Raw genomic sequence first — 14,605 nt, 5'->3', positions numbered from 1 at the left:
CTATTTGCTACACTTATTTTAGTTACTTAAAGGTAAATTATTGAAACGCAAACCTGGGGACTGGGGAGACAGCTCAGTAGAATAAGTGCCTGCCTGCCAAGCACAGGGTCCTGAGTTCAATCCCTGGTACCACAATAAATTAATTAAATTAAATTAAAGGAAGCCTGAGCTTAGCAATCAAGAGGCTTACCAGACAATTAACAAGTACTGTACGGCTCCTCAGCAGACTGCAGCAATCTGTTCAAAAGCCGGGCTATTCTCCCACTCTGTGCCCTTAGCGATTCCAACACTGTGCTCAAAAGTAAGCTCTTAGGGCCCGGGGATTTGGCCCAGTGGCACAGCGCCTGCCCGGCAAGCATGAGGTCCTGAGTTCAATTCCCAGCACTTCCTCCCCGCAGCCCTGCCACACGCCGTGCACCTCCGTGCCAGGCCACAGAACAATGGCTGCGCGCTGCGCTCCAGGCTGAGCTTAAGTGAGACACACAGTAGAAAAAGGAAGTCAGAAGCTTCAGCCCGCAAAATGGGATGTACCCCTGGACCACAGCGCAACGGGCTGTGAAAAACCCTCGAACCTCAGTTACCACAGCAGGGTCATAACCTAACCCAGGTGACATTCAGCTCAAAATGTAATACTGTCTGCTTCTCCAGAGGGACAGACACGCTAGGTAAGCCGCCGCGGGGTGAGGCGGGCCCAGGGGCAGGCAACCCCCTGCCACGGGCCTCCCCGGCCACAGGCTGCCTATGAAGGGCCACCGTGCAATTCCACTTCTGTACATGGGGAGTCAGAATGCCTAGGGCTTGCTCAGTTCTGAGACAGCAGGGAGGAGACTTTGGAAAAGTTTTGCTGCCAACTCCTTAGTCAGTTACGACTACCAAAGCTTCAAACCAAAGCACAAGTTCATCTGCATCCAGGAATAAATATTAACCACAGGTAACTGCTAATAAGAAATTAGTGCGGCTAGGGACACAGCTCAGTGGCACAAATGCCTGCCTGACAAGTACAAGGTCCTGAGTTCAATTTTTGGTACCAAAAACATTTAATACAAATTAGTGGGTTTTGTTTCTTGGTTTTTGTGGTACCAGGCGTAAGCACAGGGCCTTGCACTGAGCCACATCCCCAATCCTTTTCCAGTTTTTATTCCGAGACAGGGTCTTGCTAAGTCACTGAGTTGTTCAGGCTGGCTTGCAACTTGTGATCCTCCTGCCTCCGCATCCCAAAGTTCTGGGAGGTGTGCGTCACTGCCCCCGACTCTACCAGTTTTTGAGAACTTTCCATAAGCTAGACACTTTCACATTTTATCTAATATTATAATAACTGCATGCGATAACTGCTATTTCCATTTTAGAGATAAAGAGACCCATAAAGACAGATCAGGTTCCCCATAGTGTGACGGCAAAACTAGAACTCTAATCCATAACTGATGGAATCCAAAGCGAGTACTATTTTTAAATATTTATTTCTGTATTTTCATGCATTTGGTACAGGGTCTCACTACGCAGCTTGGACTTGCAGGGATCCTCCTGTTTTCAGTCTCTACAGCACTGGAATTACAGGTGTGCTTCACTACACCTGGTTTTGGTGGCCAGCACAGCATGTGGCCAGGATCAAACCCAGGTCCTTGCCCTTGCTAGGCAGGTGCTTAGACCACTGAGCTATCTCCCTAGCCCAATATTACTCTTTTTAGATCCATAAACCTGGACAAACCACCCTTCATTCCTTGAAGGGTGCACACAAAGTTACTCTCCATCTCTGTAAGGTCCACCCACCAAAAAAGGGTGTGGTGGTGCACACCTGTATTCCTAGCATGCAGGAGGCTGAGGCAAGAGGACTGCAGCAAGTCTGAGGTCAGCCTGGACTACAGGGTTCAAGGCCACCCAGGACTACATAGGATGACCCTGTCTCAAAATGAAAAAGAATGGGAATGCAGCTTGGAAGATTAGGTTAGCCCTAGGGCTAGATTTCTTAATAAGTAAGAGTTTAATAGGAGTGATTTTATACACAACTTTATTCTCAGAAAAGTTTCTCAAACACAAAAAGTCAATAACTATTTGCTGAATGGCTGGCTGGACAGCTGGTGGGCTGATCAAATGGATGGACAGGTCAATGGATGGGTACCTATGCTGTCCATTTTTCCCTTCCTCTGTATAGCTGCTGCTTCTTCTTCTTCTTCTTCTTCTTCTTCTTTTTCTTCTTCTTCTTCTTCTTTTTCTTCTTCTTCTTCTTCTTCTTCTTCTTCTTTTTCTGCTTCTTTTGTTGTTGTTTTATGAAGTGATTATTTGGGGGGAGGTGTTTTGTTCTGGTCTTGTTTGGTTCTTTGAGGTAGTGCCTCCTTACACAGGCTAGCCTCAAACTTGCAGTGATCCTCCTGCCTCAGCTTACAGAATGCTGGGATTACAGGCACCCATAGTGTGTGTGTGTGTGTGTGTGTGTGTGTGTGTGTGTGTGTCTTGGGACATGCCTATAATCCCAGCTTGGGGAGAATGAGGCAGGAGGATCACCACGAGTTTGAGGGTAGCCTGGGCTCTACAGTCAGTTGAACACCAGCCTGAACTGCATAATGAGACCCTATCTCCAAACAACACACACACAGAGTGTTTTTAATATTGTTTTTCCAATTCAGAGGGGCTCCTTCCTTAGACTGCGTTTCTTCAAGGCCTGGCTCAAACTCTTCTCAAAAAGCCCCTGCCAAGTAGCCGGACCAAAATGAATCCCTGTCTCCTTTCAATTCCCACAGTTCTTCAAATTCACAATTCCATAAGGGGGTGTTGATCTAGATTTCCCAAGTGGCCCATTTAAGGAAAGAATATTTATTCTGTCATTTAATTATACAGTTTTCAAAATACGTCCACAAAGCATTAGCTCTTGATGTTTCACAAACAAGTGTCTCTGATGAAAAGTGTCAGAAACACAGAGGTGCACAACGCACCTCACTGGGGACCTCGGCAAAGCGTCCAGCGTACCAGCAGGGCTCTGACTCCGTAACGCTTCTCACCCACTTTGATCACAGACCCGAGAACATCCACGGCCCCTGCTGAGAAAGGCCGTGGCAAACACTGATCGGTTACATGCTCCACGCTGGGTGGTGGAGGCCTGGTTCCCTCGGATTCCTCAAACAGCCGAGATAACCATCAATGCAAAAGGCAGGAACAGAGACCTGGCACCCTGGACACTCTGCCTGCCTGCTCCCGCGCTTGTTGCACGCATGTTTCTCTTCTTTCTTCAACTGCTCACTGACACAGGAAGAGCACTCCATTTTAAAACATAAACTGGCCAGGCGTGTTGGTGCACATCTGTAATCCCAGCACTAGGGAGGCTGAGGCAGGAAGATCTGAGGCCAGCCTGGGCTATGAAAGTAAATTCAAGACCAGCCTGAATGGCAAAGCGAAACCCTGTCTCAAAAAGACCAAAATAAATAAATATAAAAATAAACCTACTTTTTGTGGGCCTTGAACACAAGGTAAAGACGCAAACTATGGAAAATAGCTTTGTAGGCTTGATTATAACAACACAGAAGGGGGAAGAGGAGGCAGAAAACCAGCGATGATACTGTCTCAGAGAAAACAGGAGACAAAATACCATCAAATGTCAAACTCAGCACAGTCAAGGCCCAAATGCAGGGTGCGGAGCTTAACCTAGATCACTGTTAGCAGGAGCCTCAGAGAGCATCTGGACCACGCTAACTCCTTATTTTCACAGATGTGAATTCTGAACTCAACACCACAGACTGATAGAAGCCACCCAACTCCCCACTCGACAAATTTCCTAGGAAAAGAAAACAGTCTTAGCCAAGCCAGCCAGGTCTAAGCATCTCCAGACTTAAAAAAAAAAAAAACTGTTGAGCTCTTCTTAGCTCTAACTTTAGACACCAGCATATTTACATTGCTTCTTGATTGATGTCATGTCTCCTGCAAAACTAGGGTCCCCTACGTGACACAATGGCTGGCATTGAAGGTATTCGATAAGTATTTGCTGACTGGGCAAAAGGACAGCCAGCCCATGAATGAAGCCACCACTCCATCCACGGCTTAGAATCTTGGGTGAGGCCAGCATTGTCCCTCCATACCAGATGACAAACTCTTAAGAGTTCAATCTAAGTTAGATGACAGAACGCTGCCAATCTGACTTTGTGCAAGCCAGACCTGGAGAGGCAGCCTTTCACTCCCCCAGCGTGTGTGGAGCGGGTTCCAGGGCCTCGCTGGGCAGCTCAGAGTCTGACTGCAGAGCCTGGAGCAGAGGCGGAGGCTCTTCCAGCTCCTGGGAGGCTCACATCTGCCCGGGATGAGATGCTACCCCGAGGAAACCCAAGTTCACTCCAGAAGGACCTACGCAAAGGCAACGCCTATTTTTCCCCAATGATTCGTCATACGTGGGTCCACCGTGACTTTTACAACCTCTTCTTGAGTTTGGCCACCTTCTCAGTCTTATCTGACTCCTGGGTTCAGGAGCTCAGAGTACTCTGCTGGCTGGCACAGAAAGGTGAGTTTTCATGAAGCCCCCTGGAGCAGACTTGAAGGTGAGTGGCCAGCCTGGGAGGACAGCAGGAAGTGGAGCCTCTGGGGCTGAGGATGGCTCACTTTCCCCTTCCTCCCAGGCACAAGATTAGGGAGTCCAATCATCTACCCTCAGGAGCTGCAATTTTAAAATTCAGATGTTGGGGAGCTGCAGTAACAGCACTACTTCCTGGCTTCTCCCTTTCCTCAGCACAGACTTTTGGCCACTTCAAGTGGTTTTTGCCAGAAAACTAAATTTCAAACAGGTGCAGCCCCGCTGATTAGCATTATAATAGACTGTAATTACTTAACAAGCCCATATACACCCAGAGGAACTTGGAGAGAAATATGTTTTGCCAAGAGTAGCTTTTATTTATGTAAAATACCACAGGCCTGCTCTGGCGTTCTCTTAACCTAAACGAACCCTGGGTCATCTGCCACAAGCCGCGAGTGCAGGTGCTGGGCCTCAACACTGCATTTCTCGTCAGTGCCAACACAAAGGGCTTGGTATTTAACACCTGGATGAAAACAGAACTCTGCAAAGAGGACAAGTTGCCCTGTTGCGTACATCCCACCCTTGCACCTTGCACAGCCCCCGGGCACTGAGAGTAGACAGTTTCTATTTTTAGAAACTCCAGACTTGAGAGAGATTCTTCCACTTGATACAGACTGTCTCGGGGAAACAACAGTGCGTTCTAAGGATATCTGTATCTCACAGACTTTTATAAAGTACAATATTCATTTCTTTCCCCTTTCTTGCTCAATTCTTTCAATCAAGGTTTGCTAAAGGATTTCACTTGCCTGCTCCCCACGTTGTTCTGCTTACCCACGTGACCTGCTCTCGGGCATCTGCAAGGCAGGAACTGTACCATACCCGAAATTACTGTTCCAAGCCCCCGGTGTCTCCCATCGTGCCTGATCAGAAGGAATGCTGGGAGAATGCACATTTGTTTAATTAAATTCATTCATTCATTCAAAAATATGCTTAGCATTGTTTTAAATGCCAAGAATATGGCAGTGAACAAAACCTTTACATTTATAGAATTTACATTCTGGTGTTAAAGACAGACAATAAAGATGAATAAGAATTATGGGTAGGGCCAGGCGTGGTGGTGCACACCTGTGATCCCAGCACTTTGGAGGCAGACGCAGGAGGATTATTGCAAGTTTGAGACCAGCCTGAGGCACAGAGTGAGCTCAAAGCCAGCCTGAGCTGCATGGTGTGACCCTCTCAAAAAGACCAAAAAAAAAAAAAAAAAAAGTAGTATAAGACAGTGATAAGAGATGGAAGAGTGTTAAAAAGGAGCATACAAAATGCACAGGAGGATAAGAGATGACAGAAACAGGATTGCCTGAAAAGGCCGTAGTGAAAACGTAACGTTTAAATAAAGTCTGAAGTCATGAAGCTATCAAGGGAAGCAACGTTTTCAGAAAGATGAGCTGGAAAAGCCTAAGGACTGGGCCGATGGCAGGGGCAGGGATGGGGACGAGGCATCCTGGGGCCAGCCAGAAAAAGCAGCAGGTGATAGTCAGGGAGGTAGACCCAGGAGACCTAACCAGGGTGGCCCTGGAGGTTGTGCTAAGGACTTGGAGTTTCTCCCCCAAGGAACTTTCTGAGAAAGGCAGGCAAGGTGGAGGCGTTAGGAGGCAGCTGCGACAACCAGGCAGGAACTGACAGTGACCGCACTGGTGTCAACAGCGGCATAGAAAATATGACTGCATTTGGGATCTGTCCCGGAGGCCGACACAGAAGCTGCTGCTGGAAGACGGGAAGGAGATGGGGGAAAGCCCCAAGCCTGGCCACGGGCTGGGGGCGCTGGAAGGCTGGAGGTGCCATTCCAGGCTCTGAGGAGGTAAGTTTAGACTGGGGAGTGTGAATTAAAGGACATGCTAATGACACTGAATTACAGGAGCCTCCTTACAGTTAAACAGTGATGACAAGGGAGCCCCATGCGTGAGTTCTGGAGTTCGGTGGTGGCTAGGGGCTAGAATTAAGAATTGAAAGTCAATAGCATTGACAATGTATTTAAGTCCATGACACTAGGTGAAATTAGTACAGTAAAAACAAAAACACCACTTCCTACACATTCCTATTTCCAATGACTTACATGTCTTCATAAATAGTTAACTTTCATCCATAATGGCCACAACTCCAAGATCTTCCAAACAATCTCATTTTGAATCATTCAATTATTACCAGAAAGGCAGTTTGTCACTAGGTGTGGTGGCGCCCATCTTTAATCCCTGCACTTCAGAGGTTTGGATAAGAAAATTGTCATGTTGAGGCCAGGTTAGGTTATATAGCAAGTGCAAGATCACCAGGTATGCAGTACATGCTCAGAATCCCAGCACTCCTGGAGGCTGAGACAAAAAGATCCCAAGTTCAAGCCTAGACTATACAAGTTAGCAATTTAGTGTGACCCTGTCTTGAAATGTTATTTTGTGTTTTTGTGTTTTTGAGACAAGGTCTCGCTATGTAGTTCAGGCCGGCCTTGAACTCACTCTAGTCCAGACTGGACTCAAACTCGCAGTAATCCGACTTCAGCCTTCAGAATGCTGACATTACAGGTATGCGCCAGCATGCAGGGCATATCTCAATTTAAAAAAAAAAAAAAAAAAAATCTTTCTAATTAGAAATGGGCAAGGTGTTTCTTTGCAAAGCCTTTAGGTTCAATACTAAATACAAAAAAAAACCCCAAAATGTCCCCCAAAAGGCTCATGTTTTCGATGGTGAGGCCTCTGGAAGGTGACTGGATGGTGCAGTGCTAAAGTCACTAGTGGTGGGCTGGGGAGGTAGCTCAAGGACATAAGCGCCTGCCTGGCAAGCCCAAGGTCCTGAGTTTAATCCCCAGTGCCACAAAAAAATAAAATAAAATAAAATCACTAGTGGATTAATTCACTGCAGAGCTGACCAGTGAGTGCTGTTACCAGGCAGGGCCTGGCAGAAGGGAGTGTGTCACAGAGGAACGGACCCCCCACGGCCCTCCCCCTCGGCTCCCGCCTTCTGTGGCATGAGCTTCACTGCTCTGCCGTCACCATCTCCACCTTGGAGCAGCTGACCATGAACTACAACCTCTGGGACCGTGAGCCAAAACCTTCTCTCCCTCTAGTTGCACTTGTCAGGCATTCTCTTACCAGCAATGGAAATGCTGACTGACAGGACCGCGCAAGACTTTTCATACAAAGACATTCACAAATCGAGGAGAAAGATATCTTTCACTGCATCACATATGCAGTTTAAGATTCTAAACCTTGGAACCTATTCTACCCTTCCAATAGCAATAAAATTGCTCAAGTGCATTATGACCAAGCCTTTACACAGAATGACCTAAGAGCTCTATCTGAATAGATTTCATACTTTATTGTCACAGCAACCCAATTTTGCAGATTAAAAAAAAAAAAAACAAAAAAAACACCAGACTTAAAGGGCCTCAGACCCACAACCACTAAATGGAAGGCACTGGTCCCAGGAACAAGGGTCCACTAAGGAGCCACAAAACCTAGGGCCTCAAATATTCACTAACTTAGCTTAGTGTCATAGATAACGAGAGGAGAAAGACAACAGGTAGACAAGGTTTAACCACCCATGAGGCCTGTGTCTATGTCAGGCCCTTACCTCGAGGGTCATCACACCAGGAACCCTTATGATAGCACTGGGCCAAAGCCTAACCGTTAAGATAGCTGGTAATGGCACGGGGGAGGGGAAAACGGAACTAGATGGAAGCATTCTACGAGAAGAGAAAGATAACAACCCACAGAATCTCAGCTGTTGGGAGATGAACTAGGAGGAAGGAGCCCACAGAGGAGCTGAAGATGGCCCATCCCCAACCTCTCCACGCTCCCTGTGCAGAGCCTCCCAATTGCACTGTTTAAATGGCATTAGACATGTTCAAGGGCCCGTGGGCCTGTGCATGAGGCCTGCTCCACCACAGCCCATGAGCCCAGGTTCCCCCAGGTCCTTCAGAATCAGAACTACCAGCAACCATGGCGTACGCATCTCCCCCAAGTGATTCTGGGGGGCCAAGCACAAGGCAGCTCATCTCGATTAAGCAGAGGCCTCCGTCACCAACAGAGTCAGCAGGCACTAACACAGGGAACTCAGGGAAGCCTTTCTGACAGGCTACTTGGCCACCATGAACCAGAAGCATGTCTAGCATTCTGTCCCCTGCCAATAAAGCTGCCACACTCAAGAGAGCTATTCCGAGGTGGATGAAAATCTGACTTCTTTGTAACGAATAATCAGCTGGGTGAAGAGCCCCCTTTCTGCCCGCTCCATGCTAGGTTTAGGGGTATAATAATGACAACTGCCAATGTTCCCTGAGCAGTTACTTAAAGCCAACCTTGGCTCAGTGCACTCACCCAGTCCCCACACCCAGCAGTTACAGGTAGGTAGCCCCGCACTCAGAAAGGCTAAGTAGCTCACTATGGATCCCACAGTGATACGTGGTAGAGGTGACATTCTGATCCCACTGCTATGCGTTCACTGTTCTGGGGAACCAGTTCTCTAGGGATAACTTTGGGTCCTTACTGCTGTATGACAAACACCTCTTCGCAGGATGTAGTGGCACATGCCGGGGAGGCCGGCACTCTGGGGGTGCCAGGATTCCAAGTTTGTACCCAGCCTGGAGAACTTAGGGTCTTAGTGACAGCCTGTCTCAAAAATAGATAAATAAATAGGTAAAAACTTAAAAGTGTTGGAAATGTAGCTCAGCATGAAGGCCCCACATTCACTCCCCAGTAATAAAAAACAAACCAAGGCCTCTTCCACAGACATAGGGATTCAGGGAGTGACGCACTCCAAAGATGTCTTTGGGATGGACAGTCGCACACAGGAGAATCCAGTGTGTGAAGAGGCCAGTTGGCTTGAAGCCACCTCCCTGCTCCCCAAGCAAATGCCACCGCTTCCGGCATTCTTTCAGCTTCTAAGACATAGAACCCAACACAGTACAGGAGTGGCCCACACCTATAAGTGCAACACTCTGGGAAACTGAGGCAGCAGGATTATAAATCTGAAGCCAGCCTGGGCAATGTCATGACTTTGCAAGACCCTGTGTCAAACTCTAAGAAGGGGCTAAGGACATAGCTCTGTATGAAGGGCTACTCCTCAGTGTTACTCCTCAGTTGCACAAAAAAAGTTAAAAAATGAAGTGCCACCATGGAATTTCAAGACGTTTCTATTATGGAAGCGTGAGCCATTAACTGTCCGAAGCCCGCCTCTGTCAGAGGTTTCTTAAAGGAAGCCTGATCTGATCTGGTCCAAGTTCCAAGGATACCCCACTAAAAATGCAGATTCCCAGAATTTATCCCAAAGCACAGAATGGACATTACAAGGTAGGGCCGGTGTTACAGAGGACCTCCATTTGTAACACCGTCCCATTGTGATACTTACATACACAGAAATGTGTGATCCGAAGGCGGGGCCAAAGCATCTGTACTTTTTTTTTTTTTTTTTCCTGGTAACAGACAGAACCTTGGACCTTCACACTGAGCTACATCTCCAGCCTTTTAAAAAAAGTCTTGAGACAGAGTCTTGATGAATTGCTGAACTGTCCAAGCTAGGCCGGGCTTGAAGCTGTGATCCTCCTGCCTCGGCCTCCCACAGCACTGAGACTAGTGACACAGGCCACCACTCCTGGCTGAGGATCCACACTTGTATCATCCTCCCCTATTGATTCTTGCACTGAGCCTTTTGCACACTGAAATCCGAATACCATCATTTCCAACTCTTAGGAAAACACGCCAGAGCCATAATGAATTCTGCTCCAAGCAGAAGCAAAATCCTTCCTTCTCCTTATAGGAAGATTTCTCTAAAGCACCCCCCTCTGTCACCACACCTGAAATACTTTCTCATTATCTAAGAATAACTGCCTTGGCCTGGCTTTAAATCAGTTTTCCAGACTTGCTCCTGCTCTACCCAGTGTTTCCAAGTGTGGCCCCATATCACCAATGCCGTTAAGAGGCACCTGGGATGAATTGATTTCCTTTTTATTTTCGAACCATGTTTATTTTAACATGAACAAAGAAAAATGATTAACTACATCAACAAAACCCACGATTCTATGATGAATAGAAGCGCTTAAGAAAAGACTAAGTAGAAAATAAGAGAATCAATTTTTTAAAATATCAAATAATAGCGCAGGCAATACTCTGATAATGGCCCTACGTCTAGCAACCCATCCTGTCCAGGCCTCCCCAGCAGGTACCGCAGTCTCAGCCCTGCTCAGCAATTCTCCGATCCTGATCATAGCCACTCCCTGCCCTTACTCCTCCAGAGATGCCCACAAACCACGCTGTCCGCTCGGGTAGACACTTCTTTAACTGTTTCCCACCTTTTTATTCCCAGTTCATGCCTCCTTCCAGGAGCCTCCTGATTCTCCTAGCCCACAGTCTTTTTTCTTACCTCTTTTAACCTACTTAGGGAACCACTCATTTTGACCTTCATTGCCACCGAGGTGTCCACCTGCATGTACTTGGCATCCTTTCCCTAGTGAAATGGAAGCACTGTAGCAGTCACCTGTGGCCTAGTCACCTCTAGATTAGCAGCACTGCTAAGATTCCCGAGTCATGTCTGAGTATAGAACAGGTCCTTGATGAACACACATTAACTGGGAGGGCGGCTGAATGCGATGCTCAGCTGCTACTTCACGGCCTTCAGGCAGAGAAAGGGGTACGTCTCTCAGAGGCCTGGCCCAGGAAACTCCCCCCAGGTGTAGCTGTGTGGGTGCACCCTGGACAACAGGGCTGGAAAGGTGGCCTGAGTCAACCCACTTGCAACTGTGTCCGTTTCCACCCACCTTTGCCAATGCACGCCCAAGTTCAGCAGGAGGTAGGCGAGTGACAGCAGCGTCCTCTGGAGCAAACACCCTGAAATGAGCCATCAGAACAAGCTCTAGGACTCGGGTCAGCCTGAGACTTCGGGCTTTCCTTTGAGTCTAGTTTTTGAATCTGTCCAGTGCCTGTCACACCTAATTCACCCTTGCTATAAGGCGAAACAGAAAATGACTTGGAGAGCACTTTAAGTTACCACACACACAAAAATGTCAGGGACACACAGCACATGAATCTGCAGGGAAAGCAAACAGCGTGGGAGCCCAGCTGGGCTCTGAACAAGCAACAGGCGCCCCGAGGTGAGACCCCAACCTCTAACCCAGCCTTCCAGGCCACACCATCCTGGGTATCCACTTATTTTCTCCGAGACTCAGTGCCCTTGTTACGACGCTGGCCTGTACAGCAGATGATCTGGTCTGTGCCCCAATCCAGCACGAATCTGAGAACCTTGGAGAACGATAACCAAGAAAGGCATCCTCGTTTCCATACTCCCATGCAAGCACTAAATGGAGCGAGTGGTACCCTGATACACAGAGTCTGGGGAGGATTCTGAGTGTCACCAGAACCACTCAGACACACTCCCTCCCACTGACACCTGTGGTTCAACACAGCACTGCTGTGTCCCTCTCCCCAGCTCTCTGCCACTGCCCACCGTATCTTTACACCATTCAGAAGTCCCCATCTCTTTGCTACCACAGGCAAGAGTTCGGTTTTTAGTGTTGATGTCTGGTTATGAAATTGGTTATTCCAGCTCCCTCTAGGCTAGGACATTCACTGTTAACAGAAGTCAAAGAACCAAAGGCCTTATGCTGAGAAGAAATGGGGAAGAAGTGGGAACTGGGGAGGATGGGAACACCAGGGATGCGCAGAGGGATGCCACTGAGTGCCCTGGGGTGTCACAGAGGCTTGCCTGCTTTCCAAAGTGGAAACCACAAATCTCCTAGGGTTATACTGGTGTGGTTCACTGGGAGCCTCCCCTCAGCCCCGGAGCCATGGTTTCTGCTAGGCTACATCACAGCCATGGGCATCTTTTTTTTTTTTTTTTTTTTCTTATTTTCCCTAAAACTCCATGTCCTTCAAAAAAAAATACCTAAGGTATACACCAAGGGGATGCATAGGCAACCTCAGATCCACAGGGTATTCACGACATTATCCAGGTTTACGTAGAAAGTGATTCCTCTACATCTTTTCGTGAGATGCAGGTATTTCTCCTTCTGGAGAAAGATGGAATAATCTCAAACATATTCATCCACAGCAGCATACTCTGGGTGGAACACATAACAAACCTGAAAACACAGAAATTCATTTCCTGATTTAACATCTTCCTTTCAAGAAGAGATTTTTAAAAAGCCTGCTTCTCTCTGCTTGTGCAAGTGTCAAGGTTGAATGAATGTACCGTACTTGTTTAACAGTATGTTGACAAGGCCTATATCCAAGTCTCTGATATTTGACAATGTAATCAATTACTGATTAACTCAATCTCAGAAACAGTATTTCATCCCCCATTATCTTGACAATCAAAACAGGAAAACAACATAACTTTAAGATTCAAAGCACTGACTCCCTTCCCTGTACCCAGTAAGGAGAACTATAAAAATACAACAGTTCTGCATGGATGAGCAATGAATTGGGCAAAACGAGCTAGACTGATATTTCCAAGACTTTGGAGGGGACATACAGAGGAAGAACACATTTTCTCTCCCTGTCAGAGGATGGGCTAAGTTGCAGATGAACTGAAACAAGCAAGCTTCCTGCCCAGGAGAAAAATAAAGCTATTCCTCACTCAGCTACGCAGGACAAAGCCAAGAGGCGCAAGACACCTTCAGTCAGAGCTCCACGTGCCTCTCCAAGGACAGAGGGACCCACGCACACAAACTGACTAGCAGCTAGACTACCACGCAACTGCGGAAGGCGCCAGGGCCCCGCCAGCATTCAGCACCAGCCCGCATCTCTGCCAGCTTGCGAGCCCCTGCAGCACCCACAGTCAAGAGAGCAGAGGACAGAGGCCGAAGCTTCCTCCCTCCAATGCCTATCTCTCCCCCACCTGCCAAGAGAAATGTTCCTCTCCAAGCACCCTCACTCACACACACACACACACACACACACACACACACACGCACGCACAGCAAACCCCTGTCTCGATGACCCATGTCCAACGCCAAGGCAGCATATGAGTCTTTCCCAGGTGCCCCACGGAGAGGCCAGACTCACCCAGTCCTCGAAGTGGCGGCTCCCGTTCTGCAGCAGCTCCTCGAACTGGATGGTACAGTTGGCCACGAAGTCATCGTAGCCGATGGGGGCATCGTGAAAGACAGCCAGCTCGATCTTGCGCCCGTTGCACACATCGGTGACAAACTCGTCGTGCCAGGCTGGGCTGTTGGTCTTCTGCTTGGTGGCCGTTTGGCCGATGCGCGAGTCGTCCACGTTGAGCGCGATGTAGGGGTCGAGAAGGAAAGTCTGCGGCCGGGGTCCCACCGCATGGCGCAGCGACCAGGCTGTGGGCTTCAAGCTCACGGCCTCACAGATTTTGATCTTAAGAAGGCCATTGAACACTACCATGGTCGGGGCGGGGAGCGGGGCCGGGTCACTCCGTCTGCCCCACGGGCAGGAATGCAGAGCCGACGGCGGGCGCTCGAGCCACGGGGACGCCTGGGTGCCCACTCTCCCCACCCCGGCGCTCCCTACACCTTATGGCGCTGCGCCCCGGCGCCGGCGATCCTCAGCGAATTCATGTATTTCCTCGCCGGATTCCTAACGGAAAGCAGGGAGGGGGAGAGCCGGGAGACGTCCGCGTTTGGAGAGCTCTCTCCCTGCTGCGCCGGGCACCTCCTGGGGAGGGGACGAGCGTCGGCCCCGCCGCTGGCCCGGGGCTGCCTCGCCGCCTCGCGGGCTCTCGGTCCCAGTGCGCAGAGCGGGCGCGGCGCCCGGCGCTCACCTACCTTTCCGAAACATAATCCCGGGAAATTTCGACTCCGGGCGGGGGAGGGGGCGGCGGGACGGGGCGGGGACGAGCGCCGGGGGCGCAGATCTCTACCCGGATCCTCTTCGCCCACCCAGCGCCTGCCTCTAGCCGCGCGGGGCGGGAGGCGGGCGGAGGGATGTACAGTCTACCCGGAGGGATGCATGTCGAGAGGAAATGGTCCTCCGCGGAGCCCAGCGGTCCCCAATCGCAGCCGCGCGGCCAGCCGGGCCGCCGCCGCCCCCAGGGCGCAGCAGCGTTGCGCCGCAGCCGGCGATCCCGAGGCGCCAGGAGCCCGGAACCTCACATCCGCGCGGGCTCGGGGCG

The 14,605-nt window shown here is 49.3% G+C and overlaps 1 protein-coding gene across 1 annotated transcript in view; it reads right to left on the bottom strand.

Moving 5' to 3' along the window:
- The window catches only part of Prkce (protein kinase C epsilon), a 503,843-nt gene extending 489,532 nt beyond the window's left edge, over positions 1 to 14,311 (bottom strand). Inside the window, exon 1 of the mRNA XM_012513910.2 lies at positions 13,531 to 14,311. Coding sequence (XP_012369364.1) covers positions 13,531 to 13,878 — 348 coding nt within the window. The 5' untranslated portion in view covers positions 13,879 to 14,311. The remainder of the gene's footprint in view (positions 1 to 13,530) is intronic.
- Positions 14,312 to 14,605: the final 294 nt, after the last annotated feature.

The sequence above is a fragment of the Octodon degus genome, unplaced genomic scaffold (genome assembly GCF_000260255.1).
Source record: "Octodon degus isolate 3935 unplaced genomic scaffold, OctDeg1.0 scaffold00020, whole genome shotgun sequence".
In the NCBI taxonomy this organism is placed as follows: domain Eukaryota; kingdom Metazoa; phylum Chordata; class Mammalia; order Rodentia; family Octodontidae; genus Octodon; species Octodon degus.
The sequence above is the reverse complement of the archived record's forward strand: the minus strand, read 5'-3'. Positions and strand labels throughout refer to the sequence as shown.